The sequence below is a fragment of the Myotis nattereri genome, assembly GCF_964212035.1.
Source record: "Myotis nattereri genome assembly, chromosome: 8".
Lineage (NCBI taxonomy): Eukaryota > Metazoa > Chordata > Mammalia > Chiroptera > Vespertilionidae > Myotis > Myotis nattereri.
The window spans coordinates 84,014,962-84,036,915 of record NC_138083.1 but is presented as its reverse complement, the minus strand read 5'-3'; the positions used below and the strand labels follow the sequence as shown (position 1 = coordinate 84,036,915).

Genomic DNA, 21,954 nt, shown 5'->3' with positions numbered 1-21,954 from the left:
GTTGACTAATGAGTTTGCCGACCACTGTCCTAAGGGAACGCCTGGGGCCACGGTTCTCAACCTTGACTGCAGGTTGGACTCCCCTGGGGAGCTCTGGACAATGGTGATGCCCGGGTCCCGCCCCCAGAGACGGTGATTCAGTTGGTCTGGAAGTGGCCCGGGCACCGGCATTTCCAGAGTCCCGGGCACGGCAGAGGACACAGGAGAAACCTGGTGAACAGACCACCAAGTCCTCTGCTCGTTCACGGCAAAGCCACGGCCACAGTCAGGTTCTGAGTCTCAGGCAATCTGTTAAGAGGGCCCCCAAAACTCTTTCCTTGGGGCTTGCTCCCCGGGACATCTGACTTCTGAAAGCCTTGTGCTCCCAGTGATGGTCTTGGAATTGGGCCAGGCTCCTCGTCCCCTTCAGAGGAAATGTGAGCTGGCTGCAGGCGAGCAGGTTCCTGAAGGGTGGCAGGTGTGTGCACGGGAGGAAATCCCCCGCCCCCAGCCCCCGCGTGGAGGTGCCAGGAGCCCCCGGAGTGCGGGCATCGGGGGGGGGGGGGGGCTTCATGACGCACCGAGGCTGCCCGGACCTTCATGAAAGGGCACCTCAAGCCAAGGTTCTGCACATTGTTTTTCTGACTGCATCGTCACTTAAGGTCACCAGAGCCGAGTTTAGGTCGGGAGCCTGTAGGAGTGAGACAATCGATAGTCTATGCACTCCTTCTGCTTTTCTGTGCGCTTTTTCCATAAAAGAGAGAGAGGGAGGGAGGGAAAGGAGAGAAGGATGGAAGGAGGGGGAAAAGAAAGGAGGGAGAGAGGGAGGGAGGGAGGAAGCAAGCGAGGAGGAAGGAAGGAAAGAAAAGAGAAATCCACCCCGATGTCTGGATTTGCCAGAACCAAAGGCAAAGCTACCCAGGGTGGACAATCCGATGGTCACACATGCAGCAAATCGCCGAGGGCTGAGAGCTGGCCTCTTTCCAGGAATGACAGGGAGATATGGAAGGTGATCACCTCTGAAAGGTGGCTTTCCCTGATCATGTATGCAAGAGGCGGTTCACATGTACAGGCACGTGCACACATGCTCACTCTCCCCAAGCATCCTACACTCACGGTGCTGACGCATGTTACACACAGGGGTCCCTGCAGGCAACTGAGCTGGACATTTACCAAGTCCCCCTTTCTCACTGACTTTCAACTGATCACTCAGAGTCAACCCTGACATCACTCTGAGGTCACCCCAACCCTGGGGTCCCCCTGCCACTGCCTGAGTGGAGGCTCCAAACCACACCTCCCCACTTACGCAGGAGGCTCCCAAAAGGGGTGCCTCCATCCTCACAAAGTCCTCCTCGTGCACCCCCCTGCCCCCCCAATGCCGCGGTTCAAAATGCCAATCAGGAAACGTCACGTTCTCCTTATGAACCTTCCACGGCGCCCGAAGACCAAAGTGTCTGGCCCCCCACTCTTCGGCAGGATAAACACGTCCGTCCCAAACTGGGTCCAGCCCCCCGCCCTCTCTCTCTGCCCCCAGTGCTCACTTCCCTCCAGGAGCATCACTTCCTTTCTTCTGCTCTTGTCCTTTCCTGCTTCTTGCCTTTGCTCATGCTCATGTTTGCCTGGAAAATGCTCCTCTGCTCACGTCTTCATGGTAGGACCAACCCAGCCACTGAGACTCCTCCCTCGTGTCCCTCTCCCTGAGCCACAGCCTCTGGTATTCCCAAGTGAGGTCTATCTCGGCTGGACTCCCAGCGGTCTGTGTGCGCCTCTATTCCCGCACTCAGCGTGCTGCCGCAGTGATGGGCTGGTCTGCGTGCAGGTGCGTCCCGTTATGAGGAGCCCCATGGCGGCAGAGGGTCCCTTCCATTTTCCCACTAGCAGGCTTCCTGGCACAGGGAAATGAATGAATGTCTATGTGGAAAAGACCGCTGACCAGTGTGCACACAGAGCGATGTAAGGTGGACAGAGGATGCATGAGAGGGTGGGGGGGGGGGGAGAGAGGGAGGGAGAGGGAGAGAGAGAGAGAACGAACTTGTGTGAGCAAGTGGTTGAGGTCAGGCAGCCACGTAAGGCAGGTGGGAGTGTGTGCTGACTGGGTGACTGGGTCAACGTTCAAGAGGGCGGGGTGAACGTGCTGTGTGCCACTGAAGGCAGCCCGTGCGGCTTCTCTGGGCTCCCCCAGGTCTGCAGGGACGCTCCAGCCGAGAGTGCAGAGCAGGTGGGGTGGGCTGGAAACCCGAGGTGGGAAGCCACAAGTCAGTGTCAGGCTGACACACTCAGCCCAGGCCAGGGCGTGCCCTGTCCCAGCTCCCCGGCTTGCACCCCACTCCCTCGTCAATTCCTGTCACCCGGTGCCAGGGACAGCCCGGTGCCCGGGTGAACTGTGCCGGTCTGGCCATCAACCAGGGCACTGGGCCTGGACTCCAGGATTTCTTGGACCTGTAAAATTTGAGGTTTGCCAACGCTTTATTTTGCTAAGGATGTTTTTAAAAAAGCGTTCATCCATCATCTCATGAAAGAAAGGACAATGTAATGCCAAGGTAGTGGGAAGGATGCAGTCGCAGAATAATGGCCAGTCCTTCCCAGACAGGGCAGCTGGCAACCGTTCAAACCAGGCCACAGCCAGCCACACTGTGCAGCTCGCCCTGCAGACCTGCTTTGCTTCGAGGCTAGCGCCCGGCCACCGCTCGGCTCAGACGCCCTCAGCCCGTCCCTGTGGGGGGGCTTCTGGCACTGCCTCCCGCTGCTCTTCGGGCTGAGGCGCTGGCCTTTTGCAGCGAGGAGGGAGGGGAGCACGTGGCAGCGCTCGGTCACGGTTAGGATTCGGGACAGGTACGTGTTAAGTGGGGGTAAAGAGAAAACGCTTTGTAATCTGGGGGATACAGGAAAGGCAGCCGGGGAGGGGCACGGGCCTGTCAGGCCAAGTTCCCCACTTTCCAATCCTGCCCCTTGCTGGCTCTGACTCCCTGAGGCTGGTGGCGTGGTGGCCAGCGGAGGGAGCCGGCAGCAGCTGTCCCACGCAGCAGGCGCTGGGCATTCCGCCTCTAAGTTCCCCACGCAGCCCCGGCCTGTTTATAAGGCGCAGGGAGCCAAAGAGTCTGTGTGGCCCCGCCAACTCAGCCCAGAGGCTCAGAGGAGGGAACCCAAGCCGGAGGGGAGGCCGAGCCACCTCCCATGCCAGCTCCAGGAGCTGCCGGCCTGTCGCCTCCCAGAGCCCCTGGCACTTGACCTGGGGCCCTCTGGGTGCCCTGAGGGCCTGGGAGGTGGGCCAAGAAAGGAAAGCTAACTGCTGAGAGCACTCTGGGGGTGGGTGGCATTCATGCCCCCTGGGCACTGCACACTTTAAATAGCTCAGCTTCTCGGCCTAGCAGTCCTGTCACCCCTGCCAGCTCCTTCCTGCTCTCTCCACACCTGATTTCTAGGTCAGAGAGGGGAGGAGGGGCGGGCGCAGGGCCACCTGACTTCCTCAGGCTGCGGAGGTGAGGGAAGGAAACCAAAGTCCCCCCCTGCCCTTCTGCAATCAGCCGGCCTTGACCTCCAGGCCAGGCGAGGGGCGAGGGGCTTCACCCAGCTCTCCCTGACTCCCTGGGGAAGTGCCCCACCCAAGCCACCTTCTACTGGAGCCAGCAAACCTGTGACCAGCACCCACCGCAGAGAGTCTCTGCCGTCTCCTTACCTGCCCGGGGCCAGGTTCCCACAGGGCCCACTCTGGGTGGGGCCTCGGACCTCCCTCTGCCTGTTACCCCTCTCCCCCACACCCCAGCTTCCTCTAACCCCAGGTCTTCATTCGGCAACTCTTGCAGACCCAAATCATTACAACTCCTTAAGGTTTACGTGGCTCTTTTGTTTACAAACTATTGTCACATCCTTAGTACATAAGATCTTTCCCACCTCCCCGTGTGGTGCGCGGGGCAGATACAAAAAAATCCCCATTTTACAGCCAACGAGACTGAGAGCCAGAAATATTAGGGGATGTATCCAAGTTCTTCAGGCGAATGAGTGATACAATCGAGACTGCAGCCCAGGCCTTCTGGCATTTGCAGGGCACTCAGAATGTTCCCTCTGGCTTGCGCCTTCCGCCTCCTACTCTTGGGTGAGGTGGGGAGGGAGGGAGGAGGAACCCTGAGAGGGACCCAGGCTGAGGGGGCGGGGCGGGCCACATGTCTTCTCTCCCAGGCCCTGAACCCTACTGCTGGCTCCACTTTCACAACCCGGGACAAAAATCTCTCTAGATAGGGCCTCAGACCGCCTGGCTCCAGCCGCCCTCGCCGGCAGACGCAGACGCACACAGACACACAGGGCAGGCCGTTATCTCCCCCGTCCAGCCTGTTTCCTACCCTCTCCAACTGCAGATTTCTTCCAGCCTGGCTGCCTCTCCTGGTCACCACCCACAGCCACTGGCCCCTGGGGCCCGGCCAAGTCCCCTAGACGATGACGCGGAGTCCCTGCTATCAGACAGTCGCCTCTGCCCTCCCAGCCGCCGCCCCCAGAGTTCCCTGGAAATGTCCCTTCTGCAGGCCCGGCCCCCTCGGGGACGCATGGCTTTGTCTGCGCACACAGCTGACTTGTGTTTGCAGGGACAGACAGGGGCTGGCGCTGGGGCCGGAGCCAGGAGGCGCGGGGAGGGTAGAGCGGACGGGGAAACACAAAGTCCAGAGAACAAACTTTTGCAAGCAAGCCCTTTGGGGTCATGTGGGAGGCTGACAACAAGCGGGGGGCTTGCAAAGCCAGCCGCTCCTCCCAGGCGGGGATGGGGGTCTCCGAAAACATACGGGCCGGTCTGAGCACAGGACAGCTGTGCCAGCCAGGAGGGTGAGAGGACAGGGGGGTCTGGGGGAAGGGGAAGAGGCAGATGGGCTCTGAGCGCTCCCCTGCCTCAAGCCCAATCCCGGCACTCCGCCCCCCGCCCCCAGGTACACGGAGGGTGCTCAGTGAAGATGCCTGTTAGACTGAGCTGGCCCCTGGCCATCTGGGCTCTCAGGAATGCTGCCTCCTCTGTCCCCGCCGGGCCGGCCAGAGGAGAGGAAGCTGGAGGAACAGGCAGGCTATGCCAACAACACACTTCCGAGCTTCCCTCCGATAAGGCCCAGGAGCCACGGTGTCTGTGGCCACACCACACTGCACGGCGAGGATGCACGTGAGCCCACACTGCAGAAACGCCCGTGGGAGCGCGTGCTCCGTGGCCCCCGCCTTCCGGCAGACCCCCCCCCCTCTGACCTTTCCCCTTTCCAGCCCGGGGTGACGTCACCTGATTCTGAAATGAAGCCACAGCCACGGAAAGCAGAGGGGACCATGATGCATCAGGCTGTGCAGGGGCTGTGGAGGGGGAGTTAAAAGGAAAAAAGAAGAGCAGGGTGGCAGCACGGAGAAAGCTTTCCCGACGCGGCTCTCTCCGGTGGCTCTCTGGCCGTGTGCCGGGAGCCTTAGAAGGGCTCCTTCGGGATGGAGCGGCCAGAGGCCTCGGCTCACACCCCAGGGTCCTCCCTTCTTAATAATTCAGAGCGTTAGACATGAGACAGCACGCGGGCGCCATCTCCCTCTCTTTCCTTTTCACTTTGCAGTCTGCTGCCCTGGCCTCTCAGGCTCGCTAGGTGGTAAGGAAGGGGCCAGCTCGAGTGCCACCACCCCTCCTTCTGGTCTAGAGAGACCACGGAGGTGTGAAGCCCCATTCGAGAGACAATCTGCTTCCTCCACCTCCGTGGCTGGGCCTGCCTGTCACAGGAGACTCGACCTACCACCCGAGGGGCCCTCACAGACGCCCAAACGCCCCGGCCACCAGCGGCACCCACTCACCAGGACCCACTTTACCCTGGAGCTGCAGCCTCCAGCCCCTGGGGCCCCCGAGTGGGAGCGGCTCAAAGAGAATTGAGACTCCTTTTCTTTGCCTTTTTTCACGAATCATGAGGGTGCTGGGCTGGGAAGCCGCGATGGGACCGCCACAGACAAGCCACCTGGCTTCCTGTCTGCAGCTCGGGGGAGGAGGACACCCTGCTCCCCGCGAGACAGGGAGGGCGCGGCAGACCTCGAGCACCCACCGGGCTCTGGTCTGGAAACTGTCTCCGGATTCTTTCGGTCGCGAGGTGACAGCGGAGAGATCACGGGGACAGTGTTTAGTCTGGGCGGAGGAGGCTCTGATCAGCACTGTCATCTACAAGGCATCTTCTTATCTTGTTTCTGAGCCACCTGCCGTCTACCTTATACCTGGCCCTGCCCCCAGCACTCTGGCCAACAGAGGCACGTGGGTGGCGGCCAGTCCGGGGGAGGCGGGGCATGGGGCTTCGGGATGAGGGTCCGTTCCTGCTGCTGGCACTGACGGCTATGTGACTTCAGGTGTGTTTCCTAAGCTTTCTGGAACTTTCTTTACCCATGGGTAGGAGGTATGAACACTTCCCTCACTAAGTAATGGGTACTTAGAGTACAACGCGTTTGCACACAGCTGGTGCACAATAAATGCCTGTGAGGGACTGCCGCCTGAAAGGGAAGAGGAAATAGTGTTCCTGGCCAGACCCCTGACAGGAACCCCAGACATGGGGGGTGAGGAGGGGGCGGGAGGTGACACTGGCCACCCTGGAGGTCTGCAAAGACCCCTGGCACTGAGGTTTGTGGAGGCAGGGCTGGCTGGGGCCCCGAGGGGCTGGGATCTGTACCGTAGGGTGGCTTTGTGGCTGGAGCTGCCACCGCCTGGCTGCAGTCTTCCCTGTAGGCATCCCCCATGACACCAGGATGTTGGGTTGGCCTGAAAGGGCCTGCAGGCAGGTGAGGCCAGCCTTGAGCGCTGGCGCCCCCTGCAGGCCACTCTGCCCACCAGGTAGGTACGGGACTCCATAGACCTGGCCAGGAGGGTAGGGAGGAACCACCAGGATGGCAGACACCCCCAGGCTGGGACAGGCTTAGCTGAGGCCTGCTTTTCACTGGTCACTCCCGTGACCAACCAGGCAGCAGCAGGTAGTTAACCAGCACCCTGTGCATGCCCGGCCTGTCTGCTTTAGCATAACGGACAATGAGCTAGAAGGGACCATTGAAATCACTTCTTATTTTACGGGCGAGGAAACCAGCAGGAGGAGGAAGGCCTGGCCCAGGTCACCCAGTTAGAGAAAGGCGGGGCTGGGCTAGAAACGCGGCCTCCTGCAACCCTGGTGTCTCCTCCACCTTCAACCCCCAGCCTCCAGCCCCCCTGCTTCTGAGCAGCTCCCTATCGTCTCTTCCTGCCCCCAGATGTGTTCCAGGCTCCCCCCAGCCCTGGAACCCCCCACCCCCACCCCAAACACGACCTTCTCAAGCCCAAGGCGCCTGAGGGGCTGTGAGAGCCGCCTGAGCCCTGCTGCCCGGGGGAGAGTGGCCCCCAGACCCAGTGAGGACACTGAGGCCAGAGTGGGTGGGGCTAGGCAAGATGCAGCCTGGCTTCCGAAGACCTGTCTCCTTCTCTACCAGAAACGTGTGCTGGGGGAGGGGAGGTAAGAGCTTGAGGGCGGCCTCGGGAACCTGCCACCCTGGCATCGTGGGCAGCCCTGCTCCTGGTTTCCTGGGGGCTGCCTGGCTGCTGCAGGAGCAAGGGCAGCTCCACGGCATCAGCGCTGCACGCCTGTGCGTGGGCGCCCACCTCTGGATGGCCCTGGGAAGCAGCAGATCCATAAGGAAGGGCTGAGTGGGCCACAGGAGGTGGGCACCTGGAACCGGATCCTGGCCCCTGAGGGTGCAGACCACAGAGAGGGAGGTGGGGAGGTCTCTCGCGATCTGCCTCAGTGAAACCCCGGCGTCCAGAGCCCCCTGCAGGCTGGCCTGGGCCCAGGCCTAGTGGCTCTCCCGACCTCCTACCCCAGGTGGATGGACCAGGGCTGGCAGGGAGCTCACTACTCTTTTTTAAAAAATATATATGTATTTTATTGATTTTTTTACAGAGAGGAAGGGAGAGGGATAGAGAGTTAGAAACATCGATGAGAGAGAAACATCGATCAGCTGCCTCCTGCACACTCCCCACGGGGGATGTGCCCCCAACCAAGGTACATGCCCTTGACCGGAATTGAACCTGGGACCCTTCAGTCCGCAGGCCGATGCTCTATCCACCAAGCCAAACCAGCTAGGGTGAGCTCACTACTCTTAAGAGAGAAGTTTTCTTTTTGGATGAAAACAGTCTGGGCCTGACAGGGTGTGAAGCAAGAGCCAGCATATGAATGAGCCAGTGTGGTGACCGTGAGCGGGGGTTACTGCGGGCTGGGCAGCCTCACCCCTGCTGCTGCCGGACCCCCTCAGCCAGGTGGGCAGCACATGACCCGCCTCACCCCACGGGCTCTCCTGCACAATCGCATCCTCTGCCTCAGGCTCCTTCCACCTACAGGCCTTTGCTTTGGCTTCTTCCTCCTCTCTTCCTCTGTCTGCCCCAATTCTGCCTCTTCTTTCATGCCACCTCCTCCAGGAAGCCTTCCCAGTTGCCAGCACTTAAAGGGCATGCCCCTTGCTCTGACTTTACTAACTGCACTCTGGTTGAGCTGGCCTTGCCCCACAGGCAGGCCTCTAAGTATCAGATAGAGGCCAGTAGTCCCTGCTCACTGGGGTTCAACAGTGCCGAGCATGGGGCACCCGGGGGTGGGATGGCGGGGAGGGGGCCTCCTCCCAGGGCTCTCCGGAACAGTGCACCCACACTCCAAGTCCTCGCACACACTGGATCTGTGGAAGACGGTCTGTGTGGGGTCTCTCTTAGGAACCTTGCAGAAGGGAACTTATCAAGAGCAAAAGGGAAAACACGCTTTTATGAAATCCAGGAGTTCCTCTTGGAGGAGGAGTCATAAGAGGCACAGACAAAATGAGATGTGCTTCAGTGGATTTTAACAACGACTATGTCTGTGGAGCAGGCAGGTGTAGGAGACAGGCATCATTACTCCATTTAATAAAAGAGTAAGTTGAAGGCAGCCAGCCTTCGAGATCTGTCCAAAGTCACCAGCTGACTGGTGCCAGAACCAGGGCTAGAAGGTAGGTGTCAGCCTCTGGGCTATGTCAGAGATTTTTTATGCCACACGGCACTACGTCCTTAAGAGGCCTGCGGGCTGAATTCCAGGTGACTCGGCTTCCAACCCCGTATGAGAGAAATTATTCCTCTAATCGAACTTGTTTTAACACCCAGAGTAATACAACGGCGGTTGCCTAATGGGGTCAATGGTACGGATGAGTCCACTGTGTGAAGCTCCGAGGTACATGCAGCTGCTCCAGAATGCACTTATTCCACCTACGGACGGATGGTCATAGGCCTGAGCTGGAGCCCTGCCCTCCCTGCATACCCCCGAGGCGACTCCTCCTGGGGCACTGCCTGCGGGAGTGGGGGCACCACACGGTGGCATGGTGGTCCGAGGCCCTCTGCTCAGTGGGCCTGGTGCAAAGGGCCCGGGGGTGCACACACACACAGTGACTCCTCTGAGTACACAGGTCCTAGCTGGGCACTGCCAAGGCAAGCTGAGGTGGGGGCGCCCCAGGAGGGGACTGCTCTGGCCTGAGCATGTCTGTCCCACGTTTCAAAGTGGCCGGAAGCTTTTCTCCCTCTTGAACTGGGATCTGGAAGGCCACCCAAGGGTTCAGGGAGGGTGGTCCCTGCAGGTGGAACTGGGGTTGAGATGGGGCCAGGAGGGGCTGGGACCATTTCTCCCTGAAGATTCGGACCTCGGGCATGAGGCAGTGCGGGAGGGAGTCTTTGTGGGTGCACAGGGAGCCCTGACTCTGAACCTCGGGCTCTGAGGCCAGCTCCCCTACACTGATGATTCTGAGGTTTCTCCAAGAGTTCCTGGGTTGGCAGGTGACCCTAGAGGTCACGCAGCCTAGTCCCTGGGTGCAGAGACGCCAGCAAACAGGGAAGGGAGTGCAGGTAAGAAGAAACTGGCAACCGGGCATGACTCGGGTTTGGAGTGTTCACATGATGCTCACTGACTGGCCAGGAGCTGGGAGGACCTCTGCCCACTGAAAGGGGCCTCTCCTTTATCTAGGGGAGATGGAACCCAGCCGCCCTGAAAGCAGTGAGTTCAAGACAGTGTGGCATTCTTTCTGGGTGTCTAAATAGTCCTGTCATCCTCCTTCCACTCCCCCCAACCCCCTCCACCCTACCCCTCGCCCCCCACTCACTCACTTCCTGATACGTCACCGCCATGCATGCCAGGCATCCAGAAGGCAGCCGATGCAGGTAGGTGTGGGTGAACGAAAGGTCAGGGGGAGGTGTGCCCACTGCAGGTGGGGAGGGCACTGGGGGCAGAGGTGGGGGGGGGGAGGGCATGCAATGAACAGAGTCCTGTTCCTCCTCCCACAGCTGCCCAGCAGGCCATGTGCTTGGTGCCCAATCTGAAACACAGGCCACGTGTCCTCGCCTGGGGAGCCTGCTCATCTCTGAACACAGAATCCAAATTCAAAAATACCTGCTGACCGAGCCTTCTAGAGCAGCAGTTCTCAACCTGTGGGTCGCGACCCCTTTGGCGGTCGAACGACCCTTTCACAGGGGTCGCCTAAGACCATCCTGCATATCAGATATTTACATGACGATTCATAACAGGAGTGACATTACAGTTATGAAGTAGCAACGAAGATAATCTTATGGTTCGGTCACAACATGAGGAACTGTACTTAAAGGGCCAGAAGGTGGAGAACCACTGCTCTAGAAGCTCAGAGCCCATCGTGGCACTTGCGAAAGGAAGGAGAAGAGAGGGACAGGGACAGTCTCCTGCACCGGCCTGCGCCCCCTGTGGCAGCAACCCCAGCTTCCAGCCTCCAGGTCGAGGTTCCATGTACCAATGGGCGGAGCAGGCTCCTGAGAGGAGGGCGGGGCCATGAGGCCTGAGGGCCAGGCTCCCTTTACAAGAGACACCTGTGTTCACCTAAACCCCGATTCTCTCCTGTGAGACATTTCCAAGCACAACATCCTACAACTCCTCCTAAGTGTCTCCCGGAAGCATGGCTTCTGTTAACCCCTCTGGGGTCTCTCATCTCTTATCTACAGCAGGAATGGGTTGGATGGATCATTTGTAGAGCCCCCCTTTAGGTCCAAACTGTTCTAGGATTTTTAATTAATCTCGGGATGCTACAGCTCAAGAACCAACAGTGGCTCCCAGTCCTACTTCATAAAGTCCAAACCCTTTGGCCTCTCAGGTTCCTACCTGCTGCAGCTTATAGACTGTCTCCGACTCTCCACTTACACCCCCGATTCCAGGTAAGGCAGTATCCCCGCTGTTCCTCACTTGCATCACTTCTTTGGGCCTTGGTTCATTATATCCCTTCCCCCTACCCCCCCCACAGAAAAGTTTGGCAGTTCCTAAAAAGTTAAACAATCTCCATAGGATTCAGCAATTCCACTTCTAACTCTGTATCCAAAAGAATTGAAAGCAGGGGCTCAAACAGATACTTGAACTTGAATGTTCATAGCAGCGTTATTCCCAACAGCCAAAAGGTGGACACAACCCAAATAACTACCAACGATGAATGAGCCGGCAAACAAAACGCGGCACAGACATAAAATGAAGCGTCACTCAGCCACGAAAAGGAAGGACATTCTGACACATGGATGAACCTGAGGGCTCTATGCGACGTGAAAGAAGCCAAGCACACAAGGACAACTACTGTACGATTCTACTGATCTGCAGTATGCATGGAGCGTGCAAGTTCACGGAAGGTGGAGCGGAGGTTGTGGAGAGCTGGGAATTATTGTTTGGTGGCTACGGGAGTTGTTTGGGACAATGAGAGGGTGGTGGGGGTATATGGTGGTGGTGGTTGTTCTTGGTGCCACTGAACTAGGCACTTCAAAATGGTTAAAATTACACATTTATGTTGCATATATTTACCACAATTTAAAAAATCACCAAGTAAAAAAAAAACACCAAACGAAACAAACCAACAACAAAACTGCCCTTCACTCTCCTTCTTAACACCTCCCTCTAGGTGCAGCTCCCAGACAAGCCCTTCTCACTCTGTGAGGCCACGAGGCTGGGCAGGCCTCCCGGCCCCGCAAGCGTTTGTAGGGAACACCCTAGACTCCTTGGGGCCTTGAGGGTGTTGGGTCCAGAGGAGGACCTCGGCGATCACTCAAGACTACTTGATTCCCTTTGGAAGAGTGACCTGCTGCTGACCCCTCCCTGGCCAGGGTCCACCACGCTCCCTCTGTGGTGGCTGGGAGCCTCCCTGGGAAGCCAGGGGCAGGGTGGTGAGCAGTTACATAACCCGCAGGGAGATTTTTTCCATCAGCTCAGGCCGTGCCAGCTTTCCAGCGGCGGCCGCGGCAGGTAGAGGCGCCCTGTCTGGGCCGGCCGTGCCCGGGCAGGGCAGCGATGCTGCGATCTGGAGCGGCTTAGCATAGCTCAGATTCCCACCGGCGGCTGGGGGCCGGCCACTCGCTGAGCTGTGGACGGATCTGCCGTCTCCTGCTGGCCTGCTCTGGGGAGGAGGAGGTGCTGGGGGTGAGCTGCCAGCCAGCCAGGGGTGACCCTCTGGGGCCCGGGACACCCGAGCCGGTCTTCTCCGATAACCCACTTATCTGCAGGCCTGCCTCGGCGTGGCAGCTTCAGACAGGGAAGCGCCCAACCAGGTTCTATCAGGGGATTTAGCAGGAAAAATGAAGCCGGGTGGGGGGTGAGGGTGTGCAGGGAAGAGGACACAGCCTGGCAAGGGACCCGGGCGATGGTGAAACCATTCCTGACCTCGGTAAAGCTCCCGGCCCAGAGGCGGGAGGGGGCAGAACGCCGCGCCATCCCCTCTGCTGCCCAGGCTACTGCCCACCTTGGTCCCCCCTGAACTGAGGCGTCTGGAGCCAGCCCCTGGATGCCTGCCGAACACCAACTGGGTGCTGCCACAGTGGGGGGTTGGGGAGACGGGACACAGATGACAGGACACAGTCACTGCCCCAGGACACCTGGGGACACAGTTTTGGAAAAGCCTGACGGGCAGGCTGCTGTCCTGGGCGCCTCTGGGACTGACTGGGGCCCAAATGATCATTTTCTTTCTTCTGCTTATTTTCAGATTAAAAACACAAAACGCTTTCCCCCCCTGATCAAGCCATGAGCTGATTCTGTCCCACTGAACATCCCCTAGTTTCAGAGGGGCTTTCGATTTAGCACCTTCAGGAGCCCCCACGCCCTGTCTCCACTCCCCCACCCCCAAAGTCAGAGAACGCTGGTCTGAATGCTCACTTTGAGACAGTCTGGCCGGGGCCTTGAGTAAGACACCTAGTCTTGGGACTATACGCACCCCGGCACAAGCGGAGAAGACGCAGGGCGGGCAGATGGACAGAGACGACGCCGTACACGGGCTCTGCCGCTGTGTGGTGTACAGCAGAGGCTCAGTAAGTGCTTGCTGAGAGACAGAAATGAGGATTGGGAGAAAGAGGGTAAAATTCACTCATGCCGAAGCAAGTGTGGGCGACAAGCATGGCAAGGAGACACCGGGCTGCCCCCTCTGGGGTTCGGTGAGGTGGGCCAAGAGCCTTGGCACCAGCCAAGCATCGCTCTCCCCATCGGGGCAGCCGTGCCTGCCAAACGCCTGTGACAACCAGTCTCCCGTGACAGGTGAGGCAAGCCTGCCAGGGCCCACCCTGAGGGAGTGTGCGTGCCGGCCCTGCACGGCCCTCTAGGACACGACCTTCAGCACGGGCACTGACCACTCACAGGGTGCTCGGGTGCCAGCCAGCAGGTGGGGGAGCCTGTTTTTTTAAAGAGATCTTTGGTGGGCCCGACGTCACCCTCCTCCACCTGCCCACAGGAAAGCTGCTGCCTGGCGCTGGCCCTTGCCCTCCCCTCCCGACTCCCAGCAGCAGTGGAGGAGCTGGGGTGGGCCCGGCCAGGGCTGCGCTCGGCCTCAGGAATGAGCAGAACAATGCGCTGCTATCCCTGGGTATGCCCGGCGGGGCCAACAGTAAAATTCGTTTACATGCCTGGAGTGCACAGCGGCTCAGCGGTGGGCGTGGGGAGGGAGGGAGGAGGTCCGATCAGGGGGAGAGGGTGCGAGGGGAGAGCGGAACCTTGGGCATAACAGCTTGGGGTTCACCTGGATAAAGCAAGCGGAGACGGGAAGGTATTGCCTCAGACGCCCTCGGCCCTCCAGTGGCCCAGAAAGCTCGGGGGCTCGGAGACCATGGGATGCTGTGCGATTATCCTAGATGGGTGGGTTATGGAATCCCCACTAATAGCTTCCTTCATGAGGCAGATTCCTGATTTTCTCGAGCTTCTGACCCTTAGGAGCTATTTGGGGGGGTGTGGCGGGGGGAGAGGGTATAGTATAGTGTGGAGCCTGGAGCCTGGGTGCTGGGCTGACCACCCCAATCAGCCCATCACTCTGGGTGGGGCTTGCAGGCTTGCGGAGCCACTGAAATGTAAATGTGGGGAAGGATCCCTCCCTGGGGAAGGAAGCGCATGTTCATGAAGGTCCTCAGGAGTGCGGAGAAGCCCACCACACACCAGGGAGCACTGGGTTGAGGGCCCCGCCCGCCCGGCACAGGCACCTATTCTGTACAAGTCGTGCTGCCAGGAGCTGGGGACCCATGAAAACTCAGCCAGGATTCCTGCCCTTAAGTTTGCAACCAGGAGCTGGTTAGCACTCCAGGCACCCAGGTTAGTCCCTTCCTCCTTTCCTCATAGCAGGCGGGGTCAGAACGCCACACTTCACGCTGAGGGAAGGGTTTGGCGTTTCTGGAGACCTTGAGACAAGCAGGAGAGGAAGTCCGCTCTATGACCAGAGTTAGAGGACAGGCCCAGGTTCTCTGCTCAAGCTACAGAGGGGATGGATGTGTCACTCAAGCCCTGAAGATGGATCTTATACTCTGATTTACGGATAGGGGCAGCCGGACCAGAAAATCCCGAGTGCCCCTTCCGGCACGAAAACTTACAGTTACAATCATTCCCAGAGACCCCACAGGGGCCCTATGGAGCCCCTGTCACCCTTCAATAGCGTTTCTGTCTATCAAATGCCCCGAGGTCAATTTTTTAAGAGGGTGCTTCTGGAAGGTGCTGGCAGAGAGCCATTTATTTTTAAGTCTGTTTTTTTAAAAAATTTTTTTATTGATTAAGGTATTACAAACGTGTCTTTATCCCCCCTTTGTCACCTCATCCCCCCAGTCTTGCCCTCACCCTCACCCCCTGTTGTCTGCGTCCATCGCTTATGCTTATATGCATGCATACAAGTCCTTTGGTTGATCTCTGGTCACATTCCAGATTCCGATTTTTGCGTTGTTTTTTCACAACAACCCTGCTGTGTTTGTGACTTGGTGTTTTTTTTCCCCCCCTTCAAAACAAGGTACTGCATCCTTCTGTTAGAGGTGTTGTTGGCAACGGTTGCTAGGGAGAGCTGGGTTCAGTTACAGACACACTGATGCCTGCTCTAATAATACTTTGCTCTGCATAGCTCGGATGCAGACACCTCTTGGCTAAACAGGGCGCATGCATTTCAACAGAGGAGGCTTGAACTTGTACCACCCAAGCATAGCTCGGCGAGGAGCACTCCCCGAGCCCAACTGGACAGCCCGGGGTGGTGACGGGGCAGTGCTGGGCGGAGGGGGCTCGGGCCTCTAATTCCTGTCATTCCGAATGTCCCATAAAAAGAGGCACGCTCATTCTTCCCCTCCCCGTGAAACTGGAGCCCCGGCCCCATTATCGCGCAATTCCCTGGTGAGGATCCAGGCAGCGTTTTGGTGGTTTCTGTAACCCAGGGGCCCTGGGCAGCGCATTCTCCTGGAAGTCAGAAATCACCAAGCCACGTACTCCAGTGGGTGTGGGACTTCACAAATAGGAAGAAGCCGGGAGCCGGGCGGGAAGGGTGGGGAGAGGCGGGCTGGGCAGCGAAGGGGATCACTCCCCAGCTTTCCCTGGGTGGCCTGGCCCCTGGCACAGCCTGGGAATGTGGGTGGAGAGTGAGGCCCTTTTCCTACCACATGTGATAACTGCTCTCACAAATATCTGAGGCCAAGAAAAAGGAACAGGATGGGGGAGAGGAGCTGAGGACAGAGAGAAATGGGGTCACCGAGAGAGGAGAGGCAGCTGGGGGCTCCGCCTGGTTCACTCGGAACCTCAGAATGATGGTGAGGAGCACGAAAAAGGGGCCCTGGGATGGTCCAGACCAGCTTCCTCATTGCACAAAGGGTAAACCGAGGACGGGCAGCGTGAAGGGAAGGTTCAGCTGCTGATGTCTCCCCCTTCGGCGTTCTCCTCCCAGCTCACCCACCTCGCTCAGCGGCGAGTCCAGTCCCTGGCACCCATGTACTGACTCACTTATAGGGAGAGAGGCAGGACCAGCAGGCTCACAAGTGACAACAGTGCACAGTGAGGGCGTCGCTGGGGTATCTTCCTAATAGTGGTGCTCAACCTGTCGCACCATAGATTCACCTGGCGGGGGGGGGGGGGTTCTTTAAAACAGGATGCCCATGTCCTGGCCAGTGTTGCTTGGTAGTTAGAGCGTCAGCCCGTGTACCAAAGGGTTGTGGGTTCAAATCCCAGTCAGGGGCACGTACCTGGGTCACAGGTTTGACCCCCAGCCTAGTTGGGATGCGTGCAGGAGGCAACCAATTGATGTATCTCTCTTACGTGGATGTTTCTCTCTCTCTCCCCCTCCCTCCCTTTTCCACCCTCTCTCTACAAAGCAATGGGGACAATATCCTCGGGGGAGGACTAACAACAGCAACAGAAAGGAGGCCCAGGCCCCGTCCTGGGAGAGTGTAGTCGGTGGTCTGGGGGAGGGGCCCTCCCGCATGTTTTGAAAGCTCCTTCCCACGCGAGTGTAATGGACAGCCAGGCTGAGCCACGGGCCTAAGGAAAGCCCGGTACTGCCAGGCTGGATCCCACTCCCCACAATCGCACCGACAAAGCTGTGCCTCGGTCGGCCCGTCTGCGACACTGAGCCATCACCATGGTCGCCCAGGGCCCCGTCCTCGGCCAGCAGCGCCGGATGAGACGCTCAGGCCCACCAGGCCCACTGGATCAGAACCTGCATTTCAGTAAAACCCCATGTGATTCACACTCACGTTCAAGGCGAGAAACTGATCTAATGTACACGCCTGATTGGCACATGACGGACATTTAAGAAATGTCGGTGTTTGAGGTAGAATTTTACTTATAAGAACACCACCAAGAGAAGAACCACATCTCAGGCAAAAAGACTCGGCTTAGACGTAACAACCGGAGAGCATACTTTGTGCTGTGGGACTGGTGACAGGGGTCCACGGAGACCCCAGGGTGGGTCTCTGGCATCACCCTAGCTCACGAGGGCAGTGCCTCTGGCTTCCTTCAGATGCCAAAGCTAAGTCTGGCTGGGAAGGACTAAAGGTCCTGTGGTCTCCCCCCGCCCCATTTCCCTCTCCACAGGGGCTGCACCCCAGCCCGGCAGGCAGCCCTCACACGCCTGCCAAGTGTCCACTCTATCAGAGCCTGCCCCGCCCTCCCGTGCTGCCAGCTCCCACTGCTGACGCCCAGGCGGCAGACGCGGTTGGCCAAGGAGGGCAACATCCAGAGCCAGCTGCGGGGAGCTGTGCTCCGCGGGCACTTCACACCCTGGGCCCTTTGCAGCCAGCGCCAAGCACTAAGCCGGGTCTCAGAACTGGGACGTGGTGGCAGCAGCCAAACCTGGCCCCATGAGGGGCGTCTCAGAGGCCACCAAACTGAACCGGGGGCTGGCTGGGGGACCCAGTGGCCATGGCCTGGCGTGGAAGAAGCTGAGTGTGAACCTCAGAGGGAGGAAGGGGAGGGAAGGGCTCTGGGGCTGGGCCCAGGGCTGCCAGCAAAGGGATATCAATCAGATTCACCAGAAAATGAAAGCTGGTGAAAAGAGAGATCCCTGTGGGCGTTAAGGAGGGGAAGGGGGCTGGATGAGCCATGCTCTCTCTTCTTGTACTCTGTGAGTCTGGGGTGGTGTGTGGCCAGGAGTTATGCCGCCTGGAAGCCTACACTCACCGGCCACTTCCTGAGCTGCGGAGAGGAGCGGCAGAGCCCAGAGAGGCCCAGCCAGACATGGGTGGTGGCTTCCTGGGGGCCTGGTAAGCGGGGTTTGGGGCGTCTGTAAGGAGCTGGGGTAACCTCACGCCAGCACATCCAGCCTGCCTTGCACAGGAGCCCAAAGGGCCTTGAACGGCGACTCAGGAGGCCCCAGTGCCCGGCTCATGCCCCTGGTTTTGCCCTCCGAGGGGCCCCCTCCTCAAGTGTACATGAAAGCTGGGGTTGGAGGTGGTGAAGAGGGGGAGGGGGAGGATGTTTCCATTTCTAAATACCTGACCCACAAGTGCTCCACGCAGGCAAACGCCGTGGGAGGGACAGCTCTCCTCTGCCCAGAGACAAGGTGGCCTCCGTGGGGTTGACACACCTTGAGCCACGATATGGGGTGGGCCGGTTTCCGAGGACCAGGGGGACCCAGGACTGCTTCATGCCAGGGCCAGGCCGTGGGAGAGTGAGGACGGAAGAGGCCATGTGGTCCCTCGCGTCCTCCCCAGCCCGAGTCATCCCCAGCAGCACAGAATCCTGAGGCCGCTGCTGAGTGCCAAGCGGCTGAGCACGGGCCCAGGGAGAGCGCAGAGCCAAGCTCCGGCTGACGGTGTGAACCCGGTCGAGAAGCCCCGTTTCTCAGCTTTCAGCTTAGTCCTCGCTCTCTGTCCTGGTGTTTGCCAGCCGGTGTCTCTCAGCACAGCAGTTCCGCGAGAAGTCATTAGCGGGGGGCTGTGGAGAGGACTTCGCTGAGCTCAGTGCAGCCTAGCAGGTTCCCTTCCTCTGTCGCGGGCCAGTCCGCTTTGGACTAATGGAGAGGCCCGTGTCGGGCCACGGAGCCCCTTTAGTGGGTGAGCACTTGCAGGATTGATGCCTGTGGGACGCTGAGGGCGAGGCCGCAATAACCAGGGGTCCTTGGAAGAAATGCCTGACCTGGGCAGGATCTTGGGGTGGGGGTCCCTTGGTCAGGGGGTGCGTGGTCAGGTGCATCATCCCATGCCCTGTATGTCTGTCCGTCACTGGCTTTGGCAAGATTACCAGGATCTGGTTGCCACTGTCCAGAAACCTTGCCCTCTCCTGGCCCTTCTCAAGAAAGGACAAAGGCCAAGGCCACAGGCCACAGGCCGATCCCATCCTGGACTCCCTGAGCCTGGTGGTACGTGGCAGACAGGCGGCTCCCCGCTGCCACCCCCCACACGCTCCCGGGACATTCCGGCCCGCAAGGGACATGTCCAATGTGCAAATCCCTCAGGTAATGCGGGAATTCGTCACCAGGGGAGCGTGGGTGATCCAGGAATGGGAACCCGATCGGGGCCCGGAGCTGGAGACGCAGCCCAGGCCGGCCAGCGAGGGCTCAGGTTGCAGTGAGCGGGCTCCTTGGGAAGAGGAGAGGACCGCGGGATGGAGCCCTCTGGAGAGGGCTCCTGCCTCCCTGTTCGTAGGGGAAAGACAGCAGACCGTGGACCAGGTGGTTGAGACCAGGCGGCCATCTGTCCTAGTTCACACTTGGTGTCTGGATAGTCCCAGGCCTCGTGTGGCCACCATGCCCTGCTACCTGCTACCTGTCCCTGACGCCACCAGTTCACCTTCTACCACCTCTGACAGACGAGCTGGCAGCAGCCCCCCAGCTCCGCACTCGAGATGAAACTGTGCTGGGCTCAGTCTAAGTGCCCACGCTCACGCCTCCTACACGCTCACCCCAGTGACACCATCTCGGAGCTCTGCCGCCGTGGAGGAAAGACCGAGGAGCTGGACGAAGCCCCCGGGGGCGGAGGGTTTTGACTGGGAGAGCACCAAGGAACAAGACTAGGAAATCACCACACTCCCCTCTTCCCCACGAGGGTTTCAGGAAGCTCAGGGCATCAGCAGACAGGCCAGACCTTCCCTGCTCAAGGCCCTGTACCTTCTGCTCAGACCCATCTAAGCACCAGCTACAACCAAGGGCACCACCTCCAGGGGTGGGGGCTGGGGGGCTGGTCCTGGAGAGGGGGAGCCAGAAGAGAGAGAAGTCCGCCGCAAGGTCGTATCTACTCAGACGTGGAGAGGTCAAAGCACAGGCTGGCTCAGACCGCGAGCCAGCCCTCTTACAATGGAAATAGAAAGAGGCAGAGGCCGGTTAAACATGACGCACCTATAAAAGTATACTGGGCCGCCGTCACCATGGAGCCCTCACACAAACACACGTAAATCCGGCCACTCAGCCCTTGCCCCTTGAGTGCCTTCTTATTTTCTATAATTAATCGGGCAAGGGTGGAACCTGGGAAAAGTTCAACCGTGGTCAGAATTTGCAGCCTTCTCTCTAGTAATAACCCCAGGGGCGGGGGGCGGGGGGGGGGGCGCGGCCGGACGCAGCTGCCGGTGTCGGTTACCTGGAGCATGTTGAGCAGCAGGCTGCGGAACTTGGTCCCCTCCACCATGAAGAGCGCCATCTTGTCGCAGAGCTTGGCGGCCGTGAAGGCGAAGCTGCGGTCGGACACGGCCTTCTGGTAGATGGTGCGCACGATCTCGCCCAGCATCTCCTCCGAGTTGGTCGAGTTCTGCGCCTCCTCCATGAAGGTGCTGAGCTTGGCGTCCACGTCGCTGCTGTTGTTGCGCATGCTGTTCAGGATCTCGATCAGCTTGTCCATCTTGTTCTGCTGCGGGGTGGGGGGCTCCACGGCCACCTCGTCCTGGGGGCAGGGAGACAAACCGAGGCGGCCTGAGTGGAGCCGAGGTTCTGTGTGTGTGTGTGTGTGTGTGTGTGTGTGTGTGTGTGTGTGTTGGGGGAGTGGCCCGTATGGGAAGTGTGCCGCCCACAGAAAGGACCCAGCCCTACCTTCTAGAACCCCGTCTGGTTCCCCCCAGGAATGCTGACCTGCACCAAGGACCCTCAGCCCCACGCTCTCTGCTGCCCTTGTCCCCGGCCCCTGCGACATCCCTTCTAGCGAGCCCCATCTCTCACCCAGGATTCTCACGTGTATGGGTTCTGTTTGCCTACGTGCCCATCAACTGTCTCAATCCAGAAATGGTTTAATAGGTCTCACAGAAGATGCAATAAGATAACAAATAAAAAACTGGGGCAAAGCCCTGACCGGTTTGGCTCAGTGGATAGAGTATCGGCCTTCAGACTGAAGGGTCCCAGGTTCGATTCCGGTTAAGGGTATGCACCTTGGTTGCAGGCACATCCCCAGTGGCAGCTGATCAATGTTTCTCTCTTATTGATGTTTCTAACTCTCCATCCCTCTCCCTTTCTCTCTGTAAAAAATCAATAAAGTATATTTTTTTAAAAAATCAGGCCAAAGAGAAAACGAGGGCAGGAAGACTAGGTCGGGAAGGAAGGTGGCATCCAGAATGCTTGCTACGCTGGTCAGACGTGCCCATGGAGTAGCTCTAGGCTCCTAGAGCACACGGTGGTTGTGTTCTCTGGGTGTAGGGAACCTGTGGACACGGCCATGGCCACAGCTTTGTGTCCTATGGCGACGGCTGGCCTTCTACCCACACACACTACACACCAAGGAGTCCCCCTACGTGTCACCAAAACGAGGGGCACTTCTAGGAGGGGAATCTCAGGCAGAAGCCTACACCCTCCTGAGGTTTCAATGCCACGGCCCCAGAGGCAGGCGGGAGGAGGGAGAATGGCACCTGACAGTCGCAAAAGTATTTACTCAAACACCACAGGCCGGTGGCCGGGAGTGCGAGGGACTTAACTGCGGGGGTGTGAGGGCAGGTGATGGGCAGGATCAAGGGCAGAAGGAAGGTCTGCACTGGCCGCTCTGTTCTCAACAAGAAGAGCTCTGGGCCGGGGCACGGACGGAGGTTCCGGAACCTGCTCTCTGCTTCCAGTGTGTGGCTGGGGAAGTGGCCGTCACTCCCGCACCTCCCATCGCCCCCAGGCACGGCCTCTTCCTCCCTTCCCCTCCCCTCTTCGGCGGAGGGGTGATACCACGTGCCCACTTGAGGGGCCAGAACGTGCTGGAGGGGTTCATGCAGGTGCCAGGAGTCCCCAAGGCAGTGGCGGCTCCCGCTTCTCTCCACAGGGCGCCCCAGGCCCTCAAACCCGAGCCCGCCTGCCAATGCGCCT

The 21,954-nt window shown here is 59.2% G+C and overlaps 1 protein-coding gene across 2 annotated transcripts in view; it reads right to left on the bottom strand.

The window, feature by feature from the left end:
* The window catches only part of CTIF (cap binding complex dependent translation initiation factor), a gene marked incomplete at its 5' end in the record, with an annotated part of 237,691 nt that overhangs the window by 57,795 nt on the left and 157,942 nt on the right, over positions 1-21,954 (bottom strand). For both annotated transcript variants that reach the window (XM_081096536.1, XM_081096537.1), the window contains one exon: positions 20,264-20,563. In XM_081096536.1, coding sequence (XP_080952662.1) covers positions 20,264-20,563 — 300 coding nt within the window. The remainder of the gene's footprint in view (positions 1-20,263; positions 20,564-21,954) is intronic.